The 22,423-nt window shown below is 53.7% G+C and overlaps 1 protein-coding gene across 4 annotated transcripts; it reads left to right on the plus strand.

The window, feature by feature from the left end:
* Positions 1–448: 448 nt before the first annotated feature.
* Positions 449–11,032, plus strand: PBXIP1 (PBX homeobox interacting protein 1). 4 transcript variants are annotated; one of them, XM_037050622.1, is made up of 11 exons: positions 449–535; positions 2,831–2,917; positions 4,613–4,739; positions 4,993–5,057; positions 5,161–5,326; positions 6,714–6,947; positions 7,050–7,073; positions 7,349–7,431; positions 7,533–7,664; positions 8,292–9,514; positions 9,994–11,032. In XM_037050622.1, exons 2-11 carry the CDS (start codon positions 2,867–2,869, stop codon positions 10,073–10,075), a joined length of 2,187 nt encoding a protein of 728 aa, XP_036906517.1. In that variant the 5' UTR covers positions 449–535; positions 2,831–2,866; the 3' UTR covers positions 10,076–11,032. The 4 variants fall into 4 exon arrangements, with proteins under 4 accessions (XP_036906517.1, XP_036906516.1, XP_036906514.1 ...); XM_037050621.1 differs by lacking the exon at positions 449–535 and adding an exon at positions 988–1,668 and having other exon boundaries at positions 7,349–7,404; XM_037050619.1 differs by lacking the exon at positions 449–535 and adding an exon at positions 989–1,668.
* The last annotated feature ends 11,391 nt before the right edge of the window (positions 11,033–22,423 follow it).

Genomic DNA, 22,423 nt, shown 5'->3' on the forward strand with positions numbered 1-22,423 from the left:
CATTTGAGAATGCTTTTCAGACCCCTCGCCTTTTAAACAAGGGGCAGTGACACCCTTAGACAATCTGTACAGGAACAGAAAGGGGAGGGCGGCAGGAAGCCTATTTCCAACCTCAACTTGCCACTCTCCCCTCCCCCAGCTGCAGCTGCCCGTGTCTATCCTGGGACCAGTTGGGTTTTTGGCCGTGTCCTCTCCGGAGATGCCACCGTTTACCTTTCAGTTGAGTCTTGCTTCGAGTAAAGAGACACTGGGAAAGGAGGGGTGGTCACCCAAAATTCGATTTGTTGGAATTCCAATATCCTACCAGGAGGCGAGCCCAGGTTTTAAGGCTCTGCAGTGCCCCCTACTCTCTCCGTCTCCCCCGACCCTCAACTCTAGTTCTCATTGGCCAAAAGTTTCCACCCACCCCCGCCCTCAATGAAGTTGACTTCCCATTGGTCAGTACTGGGTCACATGACTACTCTGCTTTCTGGGGCTGGGAACCTTGGGAGGGCGCAACAAGTTCAGCTGAAGCCTGAAGCCAACGCTGGATCAGGTAATGCCCCAGAGCGGAGAGGGCCCCGCAGATCTGCTTCGGGAGGGAGGGTAATGGAGAAGGGCCGAACGCAAAGGCTTGTGTTTTACGGAGTCTGCAGAGCTGCTATCAAATGCTGGAATGGGGGAAAAGGGACCATGGGCTGCTTTTGCCAAAACAGGAACTTGCTCTGGGTCCCCCAGGCAAATACTGTGGCCCTAAGTCCTTTGCTTTAGAGCTTTGGGGGAACAACTCTTAGAGGGGTTGACATTAGCTAGACCAGACTTCCCATCTTTGAACAGAGAGGGAGAGCTCCCCCTTTAGCTGCTTTGTTGAAATAGCAGAAATCTCTGATAATCCTTAAAGGGTGTTTTTGTTGATTTCTTCCTGAGTGAAGAGAGAGGGGGTAGTGGAGGAGGGGGTGGTGATGAGTTTTTTTCCCAGAGATCGATGATAAGAAAGAGATCTGAAAGGACAGAGGGGAAGGGTAGAGGTTAGACAGCAGAAGGAACTTCCTAATAAGGCATGAGATGTTGACTTGGGAGAACAGGGGGATCTTTTGGAATCTTGGGTGAACCCAACCAAGAGAGGTACCAGGGCTTAGAACCTTGCGTGCAATGGTTCCAGCACTGTCTCCTGTTTGGGTCTCAGAAGTGTTTGTCTTGTTGACCCAAATACCATTGCTGGTTTCCATGGAGACAATGGTCTGACATCACAAGCTGGTTGCCATAGTGCTTGGTTCTGGAGGACCTGAGCAGGCTGTACACAGCCAGGGATAAACAGGGACTTCAGCCTAAGCTGCTGCCACTTCCTTCCTGCCACCACCTGTTAACAGTCACACAGGAACTGGGGTTGGGGAGATGGTGACAGAGCAGCAGAGGAGGGGCCTGAGAGCAGGAGGCTGCACAGTGATGGGCCTGTGGAGGCCTATGGAAGCTGGTTGGCGGCAGCAGGTGGGGCTGTGGGACTTGGTTTGGGGAGTCACTGCAGCCGTTCTCCTGTTTCCTTGCCGGATGGGTGTGTGTGTCTGGGAGACATAGGCATAGGAAGAGACACTGAGGTGTCCTTTATCTTTTGTGGTCTTGGATCTTGGAAGACCCACTGTGTGCCTTACACCCACTCACACATAAGGGAACAGCATGTGGTTTCCGAAGGTGGGACTGCCATCCGTCCTCCCAGCCACACTCCTGTCCCCCAGGGTTTCCTTACAGAGTCCTTTCCCACTTACCACTCTTCTGGTCCCTGAGTATTAAGCTATTTGTCCTCCCCTGAAGGATCATAGCTCAAGACTCTGGGGGGTCAGCCCCTCTATTCCTCCACCTTTATGCCAGCCAGATTCCAGCTGCAGGTGCCCAGCTGAGGGGACACTCTGGGCCTTGGATGAAGGGGTAGGTCGTTTTCTATTTGGCCTCCTTTGTGCCTGGCTTTGGAAGCTGGAGGGACTTCCCCGCCCCCACCCTGCCAGGTCAGAGCACATCTACCCCCGCAGGACCACAGCCTCGGTTTCTGTCCATGCTTTGAAAACTGTAAAGTCTTTATACATGACAGTTGTGATAAAGCCCTTTCCCCAATCAGCTTTAAGTTCCCTTAGCTGAAACTTGGGGGTTACTCAGAAGGGAACAGAATTTGAACTGGAGAGGGAGGGTAACAGAAGAGCAACTTAAGGCACGTTCAGACGCCCAACCCTGGCTGTAGGTGAGAACCGTCTGGGAGGTTTTAAAAGAGATCCCTGCCTGCACCTGTCCCTGCACAACTGAAACAGTCTTAGGTGATTTCAGTGTGCTGCCAGTGTTGAGAGCCCCTGAACTAGACTGTATGAAGGACTTACAGTGGGTGGGTGAATGGGAGACTTAGGGCTGAAGGAGGCAGTGGAGGAGGCAATGATTGGTGGGGGGAGCCTACTGGGGTAAAGGGAGGGCTGGGTTTTGTTCCTCACTCTTTTTCACCATTTGTCTTTGCAAGTCAGATCAGCCACTTTATGGCCTCCATGTGCCCTGATCATAGCATGAGACAGTTGTCTCGGTTATTCCCCAAAGCCTTTCCAGCCCTCTGATTCGACTTGAGCTTTCAAGGTCAGTTCAGTTTCCCAAAGCCCTGTTGGTCCTTGGAACAGCCAAGCTTCCCTGGCTGCCCACAGGTTCTGATTTGCAAGACAAATACTGCCCTGCAGAGTTGAAGCATTAGGGTCAGGAGGACTGGACCCAGGCCAGTCTGGAAGCTGCTGCCCAGCCCTTAAGCCTCGGAACCCAGCCAGAGCTGCTCCCTGCATCCTGCATCTTCCGAAGGGAGCAGGGGTGCTGAAGCTTTTCTCTGTAGGTGGCAGCCCCAGCAACCTCAGGGACCTCAGCAACCATGGCCTCCTGCCCAGATTCAGACAACAGCTGGATGCTTGCTGGTTCAGAGGTAGGAAAAACAGGCCTGGGAACCTCATGGAGGGGGATTCCTGCAGGTCTGGGCTGCTTTCTGGGTCTGTCCCTTCCTTGGTCCTGATGGTCATCTGCCTCACCTTCTGCCACCTGTGAAAGGGACTCCAGTGTCAGGGGAAGGAAGTCAGGGCCCACGAGTCAGGTGTTGGGACTTGACCATGCCTGGAAAGTAGGGAACCGACTGCTGTGGTGAGCTGTGAGAAGTGAGAAAGAAATTCTGGTAGGGAGACCAGCCTGAGCAGGGGGTCTGAGGCACAGTGGGAAAGCCCTTCTGAGGAGATGATGAGGAGGCCGGTCGGGTGAGGCTGCGGCATGGGCCAGAGTGTTGGAGTGAGGCCAGGGGCGGAGCCTGGCCCCCGTGGGAAACAAGCTCTGTCGGGCCTGGGTCAGGCATTCAGGGCTCATCCTGCTGGGAAACGGCTGACAGCTCCATGTCTGAAGGAGCTGGGATACTCATTGCCCAGGCAGAGGGTGGAGCCTCTGCAGGCTTGCGGGGCACAGATGGTGGATGTTTTAAAATCCTGTAATATAGGTAGTAGTTGGTGGGGCTTTCACAGTGGACTCTTGTGCTCCTAAATCCACTGAGGAGGGTGGAGGGGCTGGTGGGATGGAGGACTGAGGGGCTGGAGAAAGTTTATAAAGGGATCCAAGCCCCAGTGGCTTGGTGTGTTAGGCGAGGAGTGAAGGCGAGGAGCTAGAGTTAGGCATGTGGAGTGTGAGTGCCCTAAAGGAACCCGCTGTAGGGAGAAGAAGCTGACCTCAGGGGTGATGCTGAAGCAGGACACACAGTAGGAGAGGGTGGACACTCTGCTCTCAGAGCCCTGGGTGCCTTTGTGGACAGTTGTGCATTGTGCCTTGCTGTCTTCCCCTGTGAAAAGGGTGGGTTGTGATTCTTGCCTTGTAGAGGTGGCCATGAGAAAAAAGTGATTTCAAAATTGCAAAGAAACATCCTAAGGCCAGGAATTATTCTTGGAGGGGTGGCGGGAGCCATGGACAGGCGATCAGCCCACTGGGAAGGAATGTACATGGAGAGAAGAGGCCGAACCCAACAGCCAGGCTCTCAGCACCACGGTGGACAGGCCAGGGTGGATGCAGCGGGCCAGGCTTCTGTAAGCAGTGACTGGGAGTGGGCTGCAAGGGCAGGGAGTGGGAAAAGCCAGAAAAACTTAGAAGATATAAGTGAAGTGGGCGTGCCAACTGTTTGAGGGCAACTGTAGCCTGTGGAGGACCTGACTGTGACCCTTAGGCACCCAGGGGACTTTGTTCTCTTGCCATCTTTTTACCTTGCAACCAGTAACTGGCCATTTGTGGGGAGGGAGGGAAGTGCTGACGATCTTGGAGGGGAGGGAGACTCAGGCTCTGTGCACCCAGCTTCTCGGTGGGGGGCAGGTTTGTTTGGTGTCCAGCGCCTTGGTCTAGTGGTACTTCTTCGTTAAGCAGAACCGAGCCTCTGAAAGTTCCTCAGAGTGGCAGGTGAGGTGAGGAAGGGCCAGACAACGATCAGGCTGTGACGATGCTGCAGTGCCGCGGACCCCTCGTCCCGCCTCACTTTGGATCAGCGCACTGCTCCGTGTGCTGTATTTCCCGCCTTGTGTGGGTTGGGGTCCCTGAGTAGCGCCCGCAGCTGGCCCTAGGGACTCTGGTTTGTCCTGTTGTCCTTTCTCTGGAGCAGAGCCTGCCTGTGGAGACCCTGGGCCCAGAGTCCGGGATGGGCCCAGTACCTCTGAGAGCTCCCGAGGCCCTTCGGGGCTCCTCCAAGGCAGATGTCGAAGAACTGGCTGGGACCTTGGATGGAGAAGGTAAAAGGCCCTTGCCGAGGGTGGGTGCAGCCCTCTCTCTCCTGTGTTCTAGGGTGTGAGTTTCATCAGGGAAAGGGAAGCTGATGAGTCTTATTTCCCACATTAATTTCGGTTTAAGATATTGTCCCCTCATTCTATCCTGGCTTTTTCCTGCCTCTTCCAACCAATTGAAGCCTGCAGGAGCAAGAGGGCTGGGTAGGAAGTTTAGTTGGGGGGCTGTAGTATCTTCCCTGGGCCTTTTCTTGCACTACAGAGACCCCCTGCCAGAGTGAAAGCTCCCAGTCTGGTCCTGTTCTGCCAGAGGAGACTGCGGCCAAGGTGAGGACCTTTGCCTTGGGAAGGAAGGAAGGGGGGCGGGAGGGAGGGAAGGAGGGAGGGAAGTGGGGAGGGCCGGGGGCTGCTCATAGTCTGTCTAAATCAGGGCGCCCTGGAAGGTGACAGTCATGGTGTGGAGTGCCCTGGCTCAGGAGACACAGTGGCCCAGGGAGACTTGGAGGAGACCCCTGTGGCGGCAGAGCTGGGACAGGAGACACAGGACCTGGAGGATCAGAGCTCGGAACGGAGTCTGCCCTCGTCCCGCAAAGCAGGTGAGGGTGCTCCTCATCTCCCCCTGGCACTGCCCTTTCAGAAGGTGCGTTTGTGGGAGTGGCCCTCACTGTTGAGCTCGGCTCTGGGCCAGGCGCCAGGACTTAGTGGCTTGGTGCTTCCTTAAATTGTATCAGGGAGTCCTCCCCACCTCCCCCTGAGGCTCAGAGAGGTTAGGTGACTTGACCAAGGTCACACAGATGAAAAGTGGCAGTGCCCAGGTCTGGTTGACTCTTTTCTCCTTGCCATGGGGCCTCCTCTTTTCTTGCCTCTAGATTCATCTCTCATCTCCTAAGTCCTTACCACATGTTGGCGCTTTGCGTGGGGGAGGAGGGAGGGTGGATGGTTCCTGGCCTGTGCGAGGGGACATACAATTAAGCTGCTCCCACAGGAGGGGGAGGGTGGCTCAGTCAGGGGACAGGGTGAGGGAGGTTGAGGGGAAAGGAGAGGCAGGGGTGGTTGGGGAAGGTTGACTTTCCAGTAGGTGGGGCGGGAGGAAGAGGGCAGGCTGCCCGGGCTGCAGTGTCAGCCGAGGGCTGGGGGCCGCCTGTCCTGTGCTGAGGAGGCTGCATCTGAGGTTTGCGGCAGAGGAGTGTATGAACTCATCTGTGTCGAAGGTGACAGGATGGAGGGAGAGGCCAGGGCCTCGGGCCGTTTAGGGGGCCTTAAGTGGCCAGGCAAAGCCAATGGAGGCCCGAACCATGGCACGTACAAGGCATGCGATGTCAAGATGTTCAAGTGTCGAACTGTCTGGATGTGACATGAAGGCTTCAGTTGGCTAGAGGGTCGCAGCGTGCCTTTCCCTGAATTGGGGCGACACCAGAACAGAACCAGTTTGGAGGACAGTGTGTTGAGTGTTTGGTCCCTGAGGGGTACCCAGGAAGAGGTGACTGGTGGGCAGGAGATGCCTGGACACGGACCTCTAGGGAGGCCAGGTCAGGCAAGATAGATTGCTCTGCTCCAGGCGGCTGTGGGGCAGAGACAGCAGGGGACTGTGTGTACAGTGAGAAGAGCAGAGGATAGAAGTGGTGTCAGGAGACCACCACCTTTAGGACCAGGTGGAGCCAGAGAGGCACTGAACAGGACTGGCCAGAGATAGGACTGGCCTTGGAGGATGGTGGTAGCTATAGGAACCCAATGGGAGGCGTCCTATAGGAAGTGATGGGAGGAAGGAGGTGCTTTTAGGATGAAGCCACCCTTGTAGTTTGCAGACTGAAAGGACCGGTCTCCCATCTCCAGACTGGGCAAGGGCGGTCACTGATGCTCATGCAGACAGGCCCTCTCTGTGATCACGGCTAGGGGCTTCCCTGTGCCTTCCCCCACATACCCCTCTTCCTATGTCCCAAGTCTCCAGTTGCCTCACTGACTTGTCCCCATCCCTTCCTCCAGCGTGGATCAGGGAGGAGGCACACTGCACCAGCAGCGAAGATGACACCGACATGGACGTGGAGGGTCTGCGGAGACGGCGGGGCCGGGAGCCCAGCACTCCTCAGCCTTCATTGCCCCTGGATGTGGAGGACGAGGCCAGAGGCCAGGGTGTAAGCGGAGAGCTGGGCCTCTCCCTCAATATGTGCCTCCTCGGGGCCCTGGTTCTGTTGGGCCTAGGGATCCTCCTCTTCTCTGGTGAGTGGCGCCTTCCCTCCCGGGGCCCTGAGCCTCTAGCCCAGCCCCTCCTGTCACGCCCTCCTCTGAGGTCTCACCAGGCTGCTCTGTCTCTGTCCTCAGGTGGCCTCTCAGAGTTGGAGAGTGGTGAGTGGGGAGGGCCCTGGTTTGTTGGTGTCTGTCCCCTCCCAACCCCGAGGGAGGCTGATGGGGGCAGTAATTTGGGTCAGAAATAGGGATGCTGGGGGCTATACATTTATTGCTCAGTTATGCCTTGTCAGCTGTTCAGAGCAACCCTTGGCTCTTTAGCTGGCTGGACCTCTCAGTCGGGTGGGTCCAGGGCAGGACAGTGACCCTATGTGCATGTGGGAGGAGTGGGTTCTGTGTCTTGGGGCCAGTTTCAGGACTTCACTTTCCCACAGGGCCTGTGGAAGAAGTGGAGCTGCAGGTCTTTCCAGATGCCACAGTGGACTCCGAGGTTCTGCATGCCGTGGGGGAGGGGCAGGTTTGTGTGACTGTGCCCCTCAGTGTGCTGGCCTGGGTCAGGGTGTTCAGGGCTGCCAGGGCTGTGGGACAGGGTAGGGTAATTGGCTCCTTTGCCCTCAGGATGGGCTAAGGCAGCAGCTGCAAGCCTCAGCACCCCCTGACAGCGTCCCCAGCCTGCAGAACATGGCCCTTCTGCTGGACAAGCTGGCCAAGGAGAACCAGGATATCCACCTGCTGCAGGCCCAGCTTCAGGTAGGTGCAAGCAGGAAGCAGTAGGGTAGGCCAGCCTTCCTTAGGTTCAGTGTCTGTCCCACTGTTCTCCCTCAAAAAGAAACTTCCCCTGTTTCCCTGTGTACCTTAACCCTGTCTGTTTTCCACTATAGTGAGGTCATTTTCCTAGTTCTCTGCTCATATCTCTCATGCTAAAGATTAGGCCAGGGCTAGCATACCTGTTTCATGTGGCATGCCACCTCTGATTGATTGGTATGGTCTGCTTAGAGCATTGGGTGGAAGATTTGAAGAACATGCTAAAGCTCAATGGGAAGGAAGGACTGTGATGGATTAGTAATGTCTGTTCTGGGCACAAGAGGTAGAAACTGGGCAATGAGAGCCACATGTTGGCTGTCCTTAGGTGAATTGAAGTGTGTGCTTATATACGGACATAGAAGCTGGGGCCTGTGATTGAATATGGAGACCCCAGGATCTGGTACAGGTTGGGGATGGTAGAGGGGGACTAGAACCAGATCCTCTGAGTCTCCCAGGCCATAAAAGGGCCTTGGGCCACCTGCCCACTATACTGGAATAGAATTGGGGTAGAAGGCACTGGACTCATCCTTAAAATACCCTCCTGTGGTATTCTCTATCTCTACACCATTTCAGGCCCAGAAGGAAGAGCTTCGGAGCCTGATGCACCAGCCCAAAGGGCTAGAAGAGGAAAACGCCCAGCTCCGAGGGGCCCTGCAGCAGGGCAAGGCCTTCCAGAGGGCCCTGGAGTCAGAGCTGCAGCAGCTGCGGGCCCGCCTCCAGGGGCTGGAGGCTGACTGCATCCGGGGGACAGATGGGGTGTGCCTCAGCTCGGGCAGAGGCTCACAAGGTGGAAAGGTCACCAAGGAGCAAGGACCTGGGGGGCAGGGCACTGGCTTCCTAGAGCAGAAAGAACAGCTAGAGGCTGAGGCCCAGGCATTAAGGCAAGAGTTGGAGAGGCAGCGGCAGCTCCTGGGGTCTGTGCAGCAGGACCTGGAGCGGAGCTTAAGGGATGCAGGCCAAGGGGACCCAGTTCACCCTGGCCTTGCGGAGCTGGGCCACAGGCTGGCCCAGAAGCTGCAGGGCCTGGGGAACTGGGGCCAGGACACTGGAGTCCCTGCCAATGCCTCAGAAGCCTGGCATCAGGAGCCCCACTTCCAGGGTTCCAGAGAGAGGAGTGGAAAGGAAAAGTGGCAGGATGGGCAGCAGGACCGGAAGGCTGGGCACTGGAAGCATAAAAAGGAGGAATCTGGCTGGGAAAGGAAGAAGAGCTGGAGGGGTGAGGAGGACACGGAGCTGGCAGGGAGATGGAAGGAGAGCAAGCCACGGGCAGAGGAGTCGGGCAAGAAGGATGGTAAGCGACAGAGTCCCAAGGAGCCCCTCAGGAAAAGTGGGAGCCTCCACTCCTCTGGAGAAAAGCAGAAGCACCCTCAGTGGAAGGAAGGGGCTAAAGACAGACACGGCCCCCAGCCATTCTGGGCAGAGCTACTGAGGCACAAGTACCGGGCACCCCAGGGCTGCTCGGGCGTGCACGAGTGTGCCCGACAAGAGGGTCTGGCCTTGTTTGGCATGGAGCTAGCCCCAGTGCGGCAGCAGGAGATGGCCTCTCTACTGAGGACATACCTGGCGCGACTGCCCTGGGCCGGGCAACTGACCGAGGAGCTACCCCTCTCGCCAGCTTACTTCGGTGAGGATGGCATCTTCCGACACGACCGCCTCCGCTTTCGGGACTTTGTGGATGCCTTGGAGGACAGCCTAGAGGAGGTGGCAGTGAGACAAACAGGTGATGATGATGAGGTGGATGACTTTGAGGACTTCATCTTCAGCCACTTCTTTGGAGACAAAGCACTGAAGAAGAGGTGGGCAGTTGTGGGGGTCCGGGTCTGGTGGGACAGAGGAGAAGGGGAGCGGTGGGGGCTGTGTGTGAAGGAGCAAGGGTCCTGAGTCCAGGGCCTTTCAGTATGGGTCCTTATCTCCACTTTTAGTCCCTTCTGGCTTCTCTTAAGAAGGCATCCAAATACATTCCTGTCTTTGAGGGCAGGAAGCTGCCCCTGCTCCCCCGAAAGGTGGTCCCCTTTGGGCCAGGGGATTTTTCTTCCCCAGTTGTCCTGTCCTGCCTACATCTGCTTGGCCCAGGGCCTAAGGGAGATTGCTCCCACCTTCCTGCCTCCCCAGCAGGGCCTTCATTCTGGGAGACTGGGTCTGGCCCTCAGTGTGATTGGGGGCAGCTCTCCATGTTGGCCGTCTTAGGAGAAACAGGGCCCCCTTCTCCTCAGGCACCCCCTTTTTAGCACGTGGCATTATTCTCTAAAGGCCTCTTCCTGCCCCCTCCCCACAGGTCCGGGAAGAAAGACAAACACTGGCGGAGCCCCAGAGTTGTGGGGCCCAGGGAGGAGCGCAGCCACCACCGTAGGGGCTGAGGCCTGCTGTTCTCTGACCCCTGGGGACTGTTAGAAACTGCCATCTCTCCTGGCTTGGTTGGTGTCCTTGAATGTCCTTCACAGAGGAGAGTGAAATCACCCAGTCCTGCACTGATGCCACTTTCTCTAGAAAAAGGCCTGAGCTGGGCCTGCCTTGCCCTCTGCGGAAATGTGCACGTGTGTCCAGGGCCCTGGGCTGGGGCCCCTGGCAGTCTGATTGTATCATGCTGAATGTGAAAGGGGAGGGAGGAGAAGCTTGTTTTATGGGGAGGTGGAATGGGCTGGGGTGGGGGGTGGCATTCTGATTCTGAAACCAAAGAGCTTCCTGCTTCTTGTGTGTGCGCTGCCCCAGAGTGGGCCCCGGTCCCCACCCCCGGCCCGTGCCATCTGGGGTTCGAGAGTTGCTGGCTGGAGGCCCAGAACCAGGGCTTTCCCTGGGGTTTTATTAGATCTGGAAGCAGCTATCCCCAGGGGGTAAAGTCCCCTTCTTACCCTGGCTTCTCACTTGGCCTCACCTCCTGGTTGGGACTGTGAACCCAGACCCCAGTAAAGAGTTTTTGGAGCTGAGGTCTTGGCTGGGTCTGTCACCTGGGGTGGTTCCCAAGGGCAGGGGTACACTCTTCCACCACCTCCTGGGCACTGGTACCTCCCTCCTCCCATGTACTCATTTCCCCTCCCTTCACCCTCCCAGCAGTTCAGGCCCTCTGGGCTGGAACACCTCATCTGCTTACAGGGGCTGGAATACCCCATTTGCTTACAGCAGACTTGACTGCACCCTTGTAAGTGTAGAAAAATGAGCGTGGGTTTTGGCATCTGAGCCCTGGGCTCAAATCCAGGCTGAGTAATCTTGGGCAAGTTGATTTCCAGGAACCTTGTGTTTCTTATCCTCATAAAAGGGGATTGAAGGGCTTGGGGAGACATTAAATAAAGCAATGTAAGCAAAAAGTTTGTCCAGAATTTGGCCCTCAAAAGTTGTTTCACTCTTGAGGGCGGCGAGGACCCTTCCTACTACCCCCCATCGTGAGGCTTCTGGGTTGGGGAGGTAAGGGAGCCACTAGGTGGCGCCCTGGCCCTACATTTGCTCCAGACCTGGGCACCCCCCCTACTTAGTTCCCTAAAATTGGACCCCACCCCGCCAACCCGAGCTGTTCACTGGTGAGCTTTTCCAAGAAGACCAAGTCTCGCTTGGGCTATGCTTTAGGAAGTCCACCCTGAGGGGCGTCTTGATCCCCTGGGAATCAATCCCGTAGCGGGCAGGATGAGGTGTGACTGCAGGCTAGGTCAGAAGTGTTACTAGTACAGGGGGAAGCCTGCGGGCTCCATCCAGAAGGGGCTACGATGGGTAGTGAGTGCTTATGTAACACAGTGCCTTCAGAGTGTGCTCCTCTCTGTTAAAGGGCTGTGAGTGTTTCAGCGCAATTCAGCTGGGGGTGGAGGCAGGGCTGGCTGGGGATGCAGCAAGGACCACACATTCAGCAAACATTTATACCGTCGTCTGCTGTGTACTTGCTTTCCACAGCAAGAGAGAGAGCAGTGAGACCTCATGAAGAACATCCTCCTAGGCAGAGAGGCGATGCTAGGGGTTGGGGTGCTGTAGGAGAGGATGATTCTGCTTCTGGAGAAGGGGCTGGGAGGAGCAAGTACAGGTTGGTGGAGGACCAGAGTCTGGAGTTGGCGTCCCAGCTCTGTGAACTTGCTCCTGCTGAAGAAGCCAGCTTACGCTGTTCATGTGGCTCAAAATATATGCTGATGGTCAACTCCGGTTTGGGGGAGGGATTCAGACTAGAAGGCAGGCAGGGTCCTGTGTCTGGGGAAGCGAACTGGGCTTAGGGGAGGGGACACAGCCTGGCCTCCCTGGCTTCCCAGAGGGTGTTTGTTGACTCTCACTTTGGCCACTCGGGACTTGTCAGTTCCATTTCTAGGGCCTGTTTCCGTCGTTTGCATAACGGACTCTCGGGCTAGGAAGTTCCCCCAAGCACCCCCTCTTCCTTACCCACTCAGGAAGTAGCTACACTGAGCTACAGGTTTCTCAAATTGCTGAATCAGGTCAGAGAGAAAAAGAGCCAGGAACCCAAGGGGTATACTGGGGAGGGCCAGGACAGTGGGGACGTGGGCCATTGTGGTGACCCTCTCCCCAGGGTGCCCTGGCAGATAATCCTCGTGCCCATCATAGGTCATTTGGCCCTTCTCTCCATTACATCCATGCACCCACATTAGCACTGTCCAAGATGGGGGGGCCCAGGTCCCAGACAATAGGATATGCTCCTGATTAAGGGCCAGCGTGTGGAGGTGAGCCAAGGGAGGCTGGGACTGGGCAGCAGCACCCCTCTTTCCCTCAGAGCGGAGGACAGCTCGCGCCTGGGCGGGGGAACAGGAAGCCTGTGGGGAGGCCTGCTTGGCCTCCCAGGGCCTGCTCTGGGCCCTTCCAGGGTAAGGACTCGGTTATTCGGGCCCTTGGTTTCCTGCCCTTTGCCCTGGGAATTCCCCAGCTCAGAGCTCAGCTCTGGGTGCCTCAGGGGAGTCGCTGCAATAGGGAGTGGCCCTCTTGTGCCTTCCCTCTTAAATGGAAAAATTCTGCTTCCTTTGGCCAGTTCCCAACCCTCACTTCCCTGCCATCCCCCAGTCTGCCGTCTCTCCCTCCCTCATTCTTTAGCCACATCTCCTTCCCTTGAGCTGCCCTTGCCCATAGCCCTCAGCTCAGCTTTCTCTCACCATGCCCTCCCCCCAGCCCTTAACTCCTCCAGGCTCTCCTCTGTTGGTCTCCCAGGCCGTCCAGGACTGAGGCCTTGCCCACCACTCCCATCCCCACCCATCCCCACCCATCCCCACCCATCCCAGGGTCATGGGTGGAGAGGTGGCTGAAATTTGGTGGCAGGTCACCTTTAAGCTGGTACCACTCCCATAATCCCCTTGAGGGTCAGAGGCATGTGTTCCTCTTGATAACTGCTCCTCGGTATCCCCTCGCCCCCCCACCCCAGCTGGGCCCAAGGACAGGTGCTGGACTGGCTAGCTGTTGCTGTGGGAACCTTCCAGGGCTGCCCTGATGCAGGGACACCTCTTTTGGCCTTGTTTTGGGACACAGACGTCCCTAGTCCCTTCACACTTCACATGCTCACAGAGGTGGGGCAGGGACACTGTGGGGCGGGGTAGCTGCTACTGCCAGAGCACAGCAGGCCCCTCGCTCCCACTCCACCACTCAGCCTTCTGAGCTGCAGAAGCCCCTCGACGCCAGTTCTTGTTGCGTTGTCTGAGCTCCCTCCCCCTCCCCTGCGGGCTCCCTGAAGGGTTCTGCCCATCTCTTCCGAGATCCTTGGCTTCCAGAATAGGACCTGAACATTAGGACAAAAATGGGCCCTTTTCCCAATCACCTGTTAATTACTCTGGGCCAGAGGGAGGCCCAGCCCAGCTCACTTCTAACTAGACCTTTGGCCTGGGCAGGCTTTGAGATCAGAAAACCCAGCCTTGGGGCCCCACCACGGCCTGCCTAGAGCCTTGGGCAAGGTGCTCCTCCTCGCATTCCCATCATTAAAGTGGAAACTGCAGCCCTTCATAGGTTGTTGTGAGGATAAAATAAGTCACTAGAAAATAAATGAAAAGGTTTTTCCAGACTGTAGAGTACTGTTAAAAATAGTTCTTTTGCATTAAGCTCTAAGGGGGAAGCTGTGGCCTCCATGAACTAATATGGGAGCAGAGGGTGTTGTCTCTCAAACCCGCAGCAGCAGCTGGCTGGGAAAAGACACTAGCCTTCAAGTCCCAACACAAAGTGCCATGGGGACCCTCGTCCTTTTTTCTAAGAAATATCTATTTTGGAGAGAGGAGAAGAGAGGAAGAGAAACATGTATGCGTGAGAGAAACATTGACCAGTTGCCTCTTGAGCGCCCCCAACTGGGAACCTGGCCCACAACCTAGGTGTGTGCCCTGACTTGGAATCGAATGAGTGACCTTTCGGTTTGTGGGACGATACCCAATCCACTGAGCCACACCAGTCAGGGCTAGACCCCAATTTTTGTCCCTGAGGCTAAGTGGATCAATTTAACACAAAGCAGAATTTTAACAGTACTTTTCCAATGGCACCAGGGAGGCTCAGCCAAGGAACTGTAGAGGAAGGAAGGAGGTGGTGACCTTTGAGTTGGATCTTAAAAGATCGTAGGATTTGTGCTTGAGAAGGAGATTTCAGACTGGGCAAAGGTGTGGCCAGAGGGTTAAGTTCATGTTCCTAAGGGAGCAAATTCCCCCACAGGACTCACCAGCAGGCCTAAGGGGGAGCTTTCCTATAGGGAATGGGGAGAGTGCCACGGAAGGCGTTTGAGGCACAAGTCGGTGCTGTGGTCAGAAGGGTGGAATGGAGGGATGTGGATCTGGAGGAAGTTAAGGAGGTGGCCGCCAGCAGCCCAGGAGGGAGATGACAGGGGCCTGATTTAGATTAGCAAATTAGAATGGACTGGCCATGGGTGGCGCAAGGACAGGGAGGAGAGGGAGGAGTCAAGGACACACTCAGCTCCCGGCCTCAGGGCAGGGGGATGACTACATCCTCACTCAATGCTGGGAAAGGGGGAAAGGTGGAGCTGGTTGTGCAGACAGACGGTAGGTGAGGGGAAGCTGCTGGGCTTGATTTACAGGATAAGGGACGGGATAGAGCCACCCTCCCAGCCCATCACCTCTCTGCTCCAAGCCGCTGCGTGTCTCATCACGCCCCCAATTCCTCTCCAGGGCAGGGCCCTTTGGAGACGTTCTTACCAGCATCGGATACTTCCCTTGACTAAGCCTGAGGGGAGGCACCTAGCAGAGGGGAGTGACCCTTTCCAAAGGCAGAGGGACAGGCAGGAGAGGCAGAAACCTGTGAGCTGAGGGGAAGAAAATGTTACAAGCCCTGCCTTGGAAGGGCAACTACCCCTGGGCCCAAACAGACCGGCTGGTCTGGCCTGCAGCCTGAGACCCTTGCCCGCACAGCTGGCTGCGGAGGGACCCGTATGGAAACCAAGGCGCGAGGCCTGCAGAGAAACAGGCCACTCACTCATCTACTCAGGCTGTGAACCTTTCAGGGCAATTCTATACCTTTTATCTCCCTGAGAAGTAGATCTCAAAGAAGGTATGACCATAAATATCTCTATTTTGGACATGAAGAAACTGAGATAGAGAGATGAAGTGACCTGCTTAAGGTCCCATCAGAGCTGGACAGTGGCAATGCAGGAAGACGGGTTGCCAGGCGGCCCTTAGGACCTCAGGGGGCAGTTGGAGTGTCTGGTACTGCTGTTCCCCCCCTTCCTTCCCTGTCAGCTGACCTGGAGTTCAGAAGCAATATCTAAGCCCTCACCTGTGTGTCTTTAGCTGACCCCTCCTCACTGGGCCTGTGTACCCCACGTCAGCTACCTGAGCACCTGGTCCTGGAGGCAGCTCCTCTCTGGCCACCAGTTGCCACCTTATGGGTCCCAGCTTGTGGGTATGAGAAGACCAGCCATAGGAGGACTTCATAAGCATCACTCCCACCTCTTCTGTTGTTCAGAGGTGGTCACTGAAGCCCAAAGAGGGAAGTGACTTATCCAAGGTCATGAAACCAGCTAGGGACAGAGTGGAGACCAAGGCCCACAGCTGCGGACTCCTGACTAAGCGCCCCGCCCCGTTCCTCCTCCTTCCCACTCCTCCTCTCTCTGGCTCTTCAAACTGGGCATTTAGGCTCCCAGGTGGGGTCTGCAGGAGCTGCTTGCTACTCAACAGTATCCTTTTCTGGTCCCTGAACGTGGGTGACACACTCATGGCTACTTTTCCAGAGATGTCTGGCAGTGGCCACAGGGGGGCAGTAGCAAGACAGACAGGAAGCTGGACCTGCCAAGGTCTGGGATGGGAGGGAAAGGGGTTTCCAGCAGCTGCCCCAGCAAACTGAGCAGCTGGGTCTGGTGTTAAGAGGTCTCAGCTTTGAGGGTTACACAAAGGGCCCTTTTATCCTCAGGAATGAAGTCCTGGCCTCGAAGCTCTCTCCAGAGTCCCCACTCCTTTGCTCATTCATTCATCTATCAGTCATTGATGAAGCTCTTACCCTGAGTCTGGCCGTGGGCGGGTACCTCTTCATAGGCTTTCCAGCAGCGTTGAGTCCAGTGTGGCCAGGAGGAGCACGGGGCCACAACTTATAGCTCCTGACTTTGAGGCAAGTCTCTTAATTTCCTTTTAAAAATAAACATCAACCTTTATCACTAAGATTGTTCAAAACAAAACAAAAGAAAACAGTAAAATGAGCCTGGCTGGCGTGGCTCAGTTGGTTAGAACATCATCCCATGAACCAAATGGTTATGGGCTTGATTCCTGGTCAGGGCACATGCTTAGGTTGTGGGTTTAATCCTCAGTCCCTGATTGGGGCGCATATGAGAGGCAACCAACTGATGTTTCCTCTCTCTCTCTTTTTCCTCCCCTTTCCATCTCTCTAAGATCAATAAGCATGCCCTTGGGCGAGGATAAAAAAAAACCCCACAGTAAAATGAAATCAATAAATCACTCTTTTTAAAAAAATATTTAATTTATTTATTCTTTGTTTTTTTTAAATATATTTTATTGATTATGCCATTACAGTTGTTCTAATTCCCCCCTTCATTCCCCTCCACCCTGCACACCCTTCCCCACCATTTCTCCCCTTTAGTTTATGTCCACGTGTCTCAAGTTCTTTAGATTCTATATTTCCCATACTATTCTTGCCCTCCCCCTATCTATTTTCTACCTACCGTTTATGCTACTTATTCTCTGTACCTTCTCCCCCCTTCTCCTCCTCCCACTCCCCTGTTGTTAACCCTCCATGTGTTCTTCATTTCTATGGTTCCACTCCTGATCTAGCTGTCCTCTTAGTTTGCTTTTGTTTCAGGTGTGATTGTTAATAACTGTGAGTTTGCTGTCCTTTCACTGTTCATATTTTTTATTTTCTTTTTCTTAGATAAGTCCCTTTAACATTTCATATAATAAGGGCTTGGTGATGATGAGCTCCTTGAATTTGACCTTATCTGAGAAGCACTTTATCTGTCCTTCCATTCTAAATGAAAGCTTTGCTGGATAGAGCAATCTTGGATGTAGGTCCTTGCCTTTCACGACTTGGAATACTTCTTTCCAGCCCCTTCTTGCCTGTAAGGTGTCTTTTGAGAAATCCGCTGACAGTCTGATGGGAACTCCTTTGTGGGTGACTGTCCCCGTATCTCTTGCTGCTTCTAGGATTCTCTCCTTCCTTTTAATCTTAGCTAATATAATTATGATGTGCCTTGGTGTGTTCCTTCTTGGGTCTAACTTCTTTGGGACTCTCTGAGCTTCCTGGATTTCCTGGAAGTCTATTTCCTTTGCCAGACTGGAGAAGTTCTCCTTTATTATTTGTTCAAATAAGTTTTCCACTCATGGCTGTTTCTTTTCCCCTTCTGGTACCCCTATAATTCGGATGTTGGAACATTTAAAGATGTCCTGGAGGTTCCTAAGCCTCTCCACATTTTTTTGAATTCTTGTTTCTTCATATTTTTCTTCCTTCTGGTCCACTCCCTTGATTTGAGTCCCAGTTTCCTTTCCATCACTATTGGTTTCCTGTGCATTTCCCTTCATTCAATTAGTTTAGCCTTCATTTATTCCTCTAATTTGTGACTAAAATCGACCAGTTCTGTGAGCATCCTGATCACCAGTATTTTGAACTGTGCGTCTGATAGGATGGCTATTTCTTGGTCGCTTAGATTTATTGGCTCCGGGGCTTTGAGTTCTTCTTGAGCCATGTTTTGGTCTGTTCACACCTGTTATGTATGAGGAGCGGAGCCCTAGGTGTTCACGGGGGCAGGGCAACTCAGTTGCTGGGTTGTGGCGCTGTATGTGGGGGCGGGGTCAGGGAGGGGCAATGGCAGTCCCCTCTGCTGCTTCCCACTGCTGGGGCCTGTGCAGTCTGTCTCACTGCTCGGTCTTTCGCCTGGTTTATCTGTGCGCAAATGTGTTACCATGGTCAGCCTGCTGCCTTGCGCCCTCACTGGGTCCGCCTGTTGCTACCCCACACCTGGGATCCGCCCATGGCTGCCTGCGCACCTGGGGTGGGAGATCTTTCCTGCCCGGGAGATCTGCTGCTGGCTCCGCCCCTCTTACTGGTCTGGTTGAATAGTTCGTTGTTGTCGGACTTCCGTACAGTTCAATTTTCTGTGTTTTGGCTGCGTTTTTGTTACTGAAACTTTGTTGACTTTAAACTTGGTTGTGGGAGGAGGCACAGTGTTTCCACCTATGCCTCCATCTTGGCGAAAGTCCCCTATTTATTTATTTTTAGAGAGAGGGGAAGGGAAGGAGAAAGAGTGAGAGAGAACCATCAGTGTGTGACTGCCTCTCATGTGTCCCCTACTGGGGACCTGGCCTGCAACCCGGGCATGTGCTCCCACTGGGAATCGAACTGGCCCTTTGCTTCACAGGCCTGTGCTCAATCCACTGAGCTATACCAGCCAGGGCAATAAATCTCTCTTTAGTAGTATTTGAAGTGGGGTTAGTTCCCCAGCTCCAAGGTTTACATCACTATGAAATAATCTAACAGGAAAACAGAAATATTCCTCTAAATCATGAGTGTTTGTTTTTTAAAAGATCTTTGTCCACTTATCCTTTTCCAGCTGTAAATGTATCCACCACCATGAGTGCCCTACTTAAAGTTTCCAGTCTGTGCACAGGGCGTGTTAGGCGTGGATAAAACAGATAGCTAAGTCTAAGTCCCATGGGGTGGGGAGTCAGGGAAGACGCACTGGAGGAGGCAGACAAGCTAGGTGTTAATGTACCAGTTGGAGCTTTTCACAGACAAAAGATTCTTTTGAAAATAAGAGGACCTTTGCTTTGCCTACAAAACAAGAGTATGAACTTCAAGTAATCACAGACTATAGTTAATCCTCTTTGAATGCTAGAGGCATGTCTAAGTTGGTGTTAACTTAGGATCGCTCAGATTTCCTCCACGCTGTGCAAAACTCATGGGATTGTGCCTTAGTTTCCTTAGTGATAAAAGTGAAGGGACTACATCTTCCTTATACTGATGGCACTGATTTGTAGACCAAGGACTGAATAGGAGAATCCAGCCTGCCAGTGGTGTGCTGGAGGGGCACACTGCCCCATGAGAAGCTGGAAGCCACCTGGCACCTCCTCAAGCGAGCAGCCTCTCACCGACATCTGCTGGTGGTGTTTCTTAGAGCTGGAGAGCCCTACAAAGTCAGAGCTGGCCAGTGCCTTCCAGTTCCTCCACCTTCACCTCCGTGATTTCAAAAAAAAGATTTTATTTATTTATTTTTAGAGAGAGAGGAAGGGAGGGAGAGAGAGAGAGAAAGAAACATCAATGGGGTGCCTCTCGCACGCTCCTTACTGGGGACCCAGCCCCCAACCCAGGTCAAACCAGTGACCTCTCAGTTTGTGGGACAAGGCCTAACTCTGAGCCGCACCAGTCAGGGCTCTCACTGATTTTTTAAAATAATCATTTTTATTTGTATGTTAAAATTGAATTCATTTTTAATTATAATTGGCATATATTACTATGTTTCAGGTGTACAACACAGTGACTCAACATCTGCATACCTTACAGAGTGACCACTGTGACAAGTGTGGGGGCCATCTTTCTCGATGAGCAGTTCACACATCATGAGAGGAGTGGACTCCATGTCTCTAACTTTTTAGTTGTTTGTTTGGAAGTTTTCTGCTCCTTCTCTCTGGGGTGGGGCCCCAGGTGGGCTGCATATGTACAATAGTTTTGACAAATGCCTGGGCAAATCTCTTAACTACAGTGAGCTTTGGTTGTCTCATTTTTAAGTAGGGGAGGTAGTGTTTATGTCATATGATCGAGAAGAGGTCTGGCACGTCGTAAATGCTCAACAAATGTTACCGATTAGCCGTCTGGGGAGACATGAGTAAATTGCTAATTATAGTGCAGCGTAAGATGCTATGATATAGCTGAGTACAGGGCATGTTAGGAGCATATAAAACAGATATCTAAGTCCCACAGGGTGGGGAGTCAGGGAAGGCGCACTGGAGGAGGCAGACAAGTTAGGTGTTGACGAACAAGCTGAAGCTTTTCGCAGACCAAATAAGGGAAGGCTGTTTCAGGCAGAGGGGGCAACAGGCGGATGAACAGTTACAGCCATTCACAGCTTGTGCCACGGTGTCCTGCAGGCGTTAATTTATATCATTCTCTCTCCAGTTTTGGGATGAAGTCTCTCATGCTCTACTTTTTAGCTGCCTCGTAATTGCCTGTCTCCCCTGAGAATGAATCTTCTCTAAAAGGAGGCTTGGTTTTGTTTACTGTTCTGTCTCTAGCAGTACCTGGCACATTTTGGACATTTAAATGCATGTTGAGTGAACACAAGAATGAATAGGATTCTTTCCCATTAGTTCCCCAATGACTCAGGTTACCCCTCTTCTCTTCTTCTCTTCCCCTGTTGTCTTACTTCCTTATAACCCTCACCCTCTTCTGTCCCTCAGCGGCCAGGCTCCATTGGCCAGAAGCAATGGTCACCAACACAAGAGACTGGTTTGCAAGTCCTTTTACACTTAAAAACACTGGTGGAGGGCACACTTGGTGCAGCTGGACAAGGACCATAGGAAGATATATTGGAACTAGAATCATGGAGTTGAAGCAAGGGTAGTTAGTGGTGTTATGAGCCAGGATGACATCTGGTTCCACTATGGGACAAACTTGCTTTGGAAAGACGGACCTTAGGATGCCCCTGCTGAGGTCTCCTTCTGCCTGGCAGGGCTGAAGGGGCAGACACAATGCCCGGCTTTTCCAGGTTCTTCAGAGCTGCAGGAACTGGTCCCCTGCAGGCACAGGCTCTCCTGGCTGTGTTAACACAGTGAGCAGACTCCCTTCGAATGTCTAGATTTGACTTCCAGGCCGTCCTCCAGGTTGGAGAGGCAAACATGTCTTTAAATGGTCTGCCCCCATAGTGAGAGGTGAGTCTCAGGGTGGTCGTGTGCCTCACTTCTGGGTGCACTTCTCCGTTGTCTGAAGCCAGCACTGGCTTTCATAAGCATTGTCTCTGGGCCCTCCATCACGCAAGGGTGTCTGGCACCTCTGGCTTCTGACCTCAGTTCCCAAGGACCCTGGCACTCCCTTCCCAGGTTGTTTCTGCTCCCACCAGACAGTCCTGCTGCTCTCCACTTTCCTGCCTCACTCTCAGTAACACCCCAACTTTCAGACCAGCGGTTCTACCGCAAAACAAGTACATCACATTTGTGCAGCCCTGTATGGCTTACAAAGGCTTTCCACACATCTTCACTCATTCCATGTTCTCTTTGGTTGTGGAAGGAAGGAGAGCAGGTGTTATATAATGTAAAGAGTTTCATGGGCCAGTGGTGCCCTGGGAGGGAAGCACTGCTCTGGGCAGTATTTGAGAAAGTGACCTTGCAGGTTGAATGGCTTCTGGGGATGACAAGGCCCTGGGTGTCCATGGGAGCTAGTATCTGAGAAGGAGAGGACAAAAAGGCCTTTGGTCACCTGAGGCCACAGCATTGAGTGGTCAGAGTGTTGGAAGGGCTGACCATGCAGGTAGGGAAGTCACTGACACTGATGACAGGGTAGAGATGACCAGGAGCCGGTGACCAAGTCTCAGTAAATGAGGGTAAGTCTCAGGACTGGTGGTTGTCAGTACTGAGGAGTACTGAGGAGGGGAGAAAGGGTGGGTCAGCCAGGTGGTATATGAGCTTTAAAGGTGGTATATGAGCTTTAAAGGTGGTATATGAAAGGGTGGGTCAGCCAGGTGGTATATGAGCAGAATTTTCCAAGAGGTCAGGGAATAACAATCTGGAGGCTGAAATGGAGAGGGAGGGAGGCCCCAGCCAGACACAGAGTCTGTGCTGAACTGCGAAGGCTGGGAGAACATGAAAAGCCCCCACTTGAGAGGACAGTGGGGGACAGTGAGGTTCTGTTCACTGACTGGGAATTCCTGGGTTGGGGGGGGGCTCCATTCCAGAGGGCAGAGGAAGGGGCAGGGTGTGCTTTTGCTGGTGTAGGCGTGGAGACTGAGGGGTAGTTCTGAGTCCTTTCTCCTGGAGCCTCAGGGAGGCAGGTGTGTGAGTGCAGGTCATCCTGTTCGTTTATGCTGGCACAGGCGCGATTCAGGCTTTCAGTGGAGTCCCAAATAAATATTTGGAAGGTGAGCTAGAAAATCTGATCCTGGGTTGAATTATAAACTCTAAAGTCAGAAAGTGCTCAGAATAAACCACAACTCCACATATGGATGATATTTGAGAATTTACCAAGGATTTTAACACATTTTCCGCAATCCCTTCACAGAACGCTCTGAGGTGGGCATTATCAATGATGAACTCAGCCTGGCTTGCTGACGGTGGCTTCCAGCCAAGTGTCAAAGCTGGAGTCAAACCCCACTCTACGCT

Source organism: Sturnira hondurensis, unplaced genomic scaffold (genome assembly GCF_014824575.4).
Source record: "Sturnira hondurensis isolate 20B ecotype Veracruz unplaced genomic scaffold, ASM1482457v3 Scaffold0006829, whole genome shotgun sequence".
NCBI classification, from domain to species: Eukaryota; Metazoa; Chordata; class Mammalia; order Chiroptera; family Phyllostomidae; genus Sturnira; species Sturnira hondurensis.

What these genes read in the sequence shown, in the direction of transcription:
- PBXIP1 (XM_037050619.1), top strand. An exon ending in CAGAGGAGACTGCGGCCAAG is followed by an intron (nt 5,058 to 5,160) that starts GTGAGGACCTTT and finishes TGTCTAAATCAG; the next exon opens with GGCGCCCTGGAAGGTGACAG. An exon ending in TGCTGCAGGCCCAGCTTCAG is followed by an intron (nt 7,665 to 8,291) that starts GTAGGTGCAAGC and finishes ACACCATTTCAG; the next exon opens with GCCCAGAAGGAAGAGCTTCG.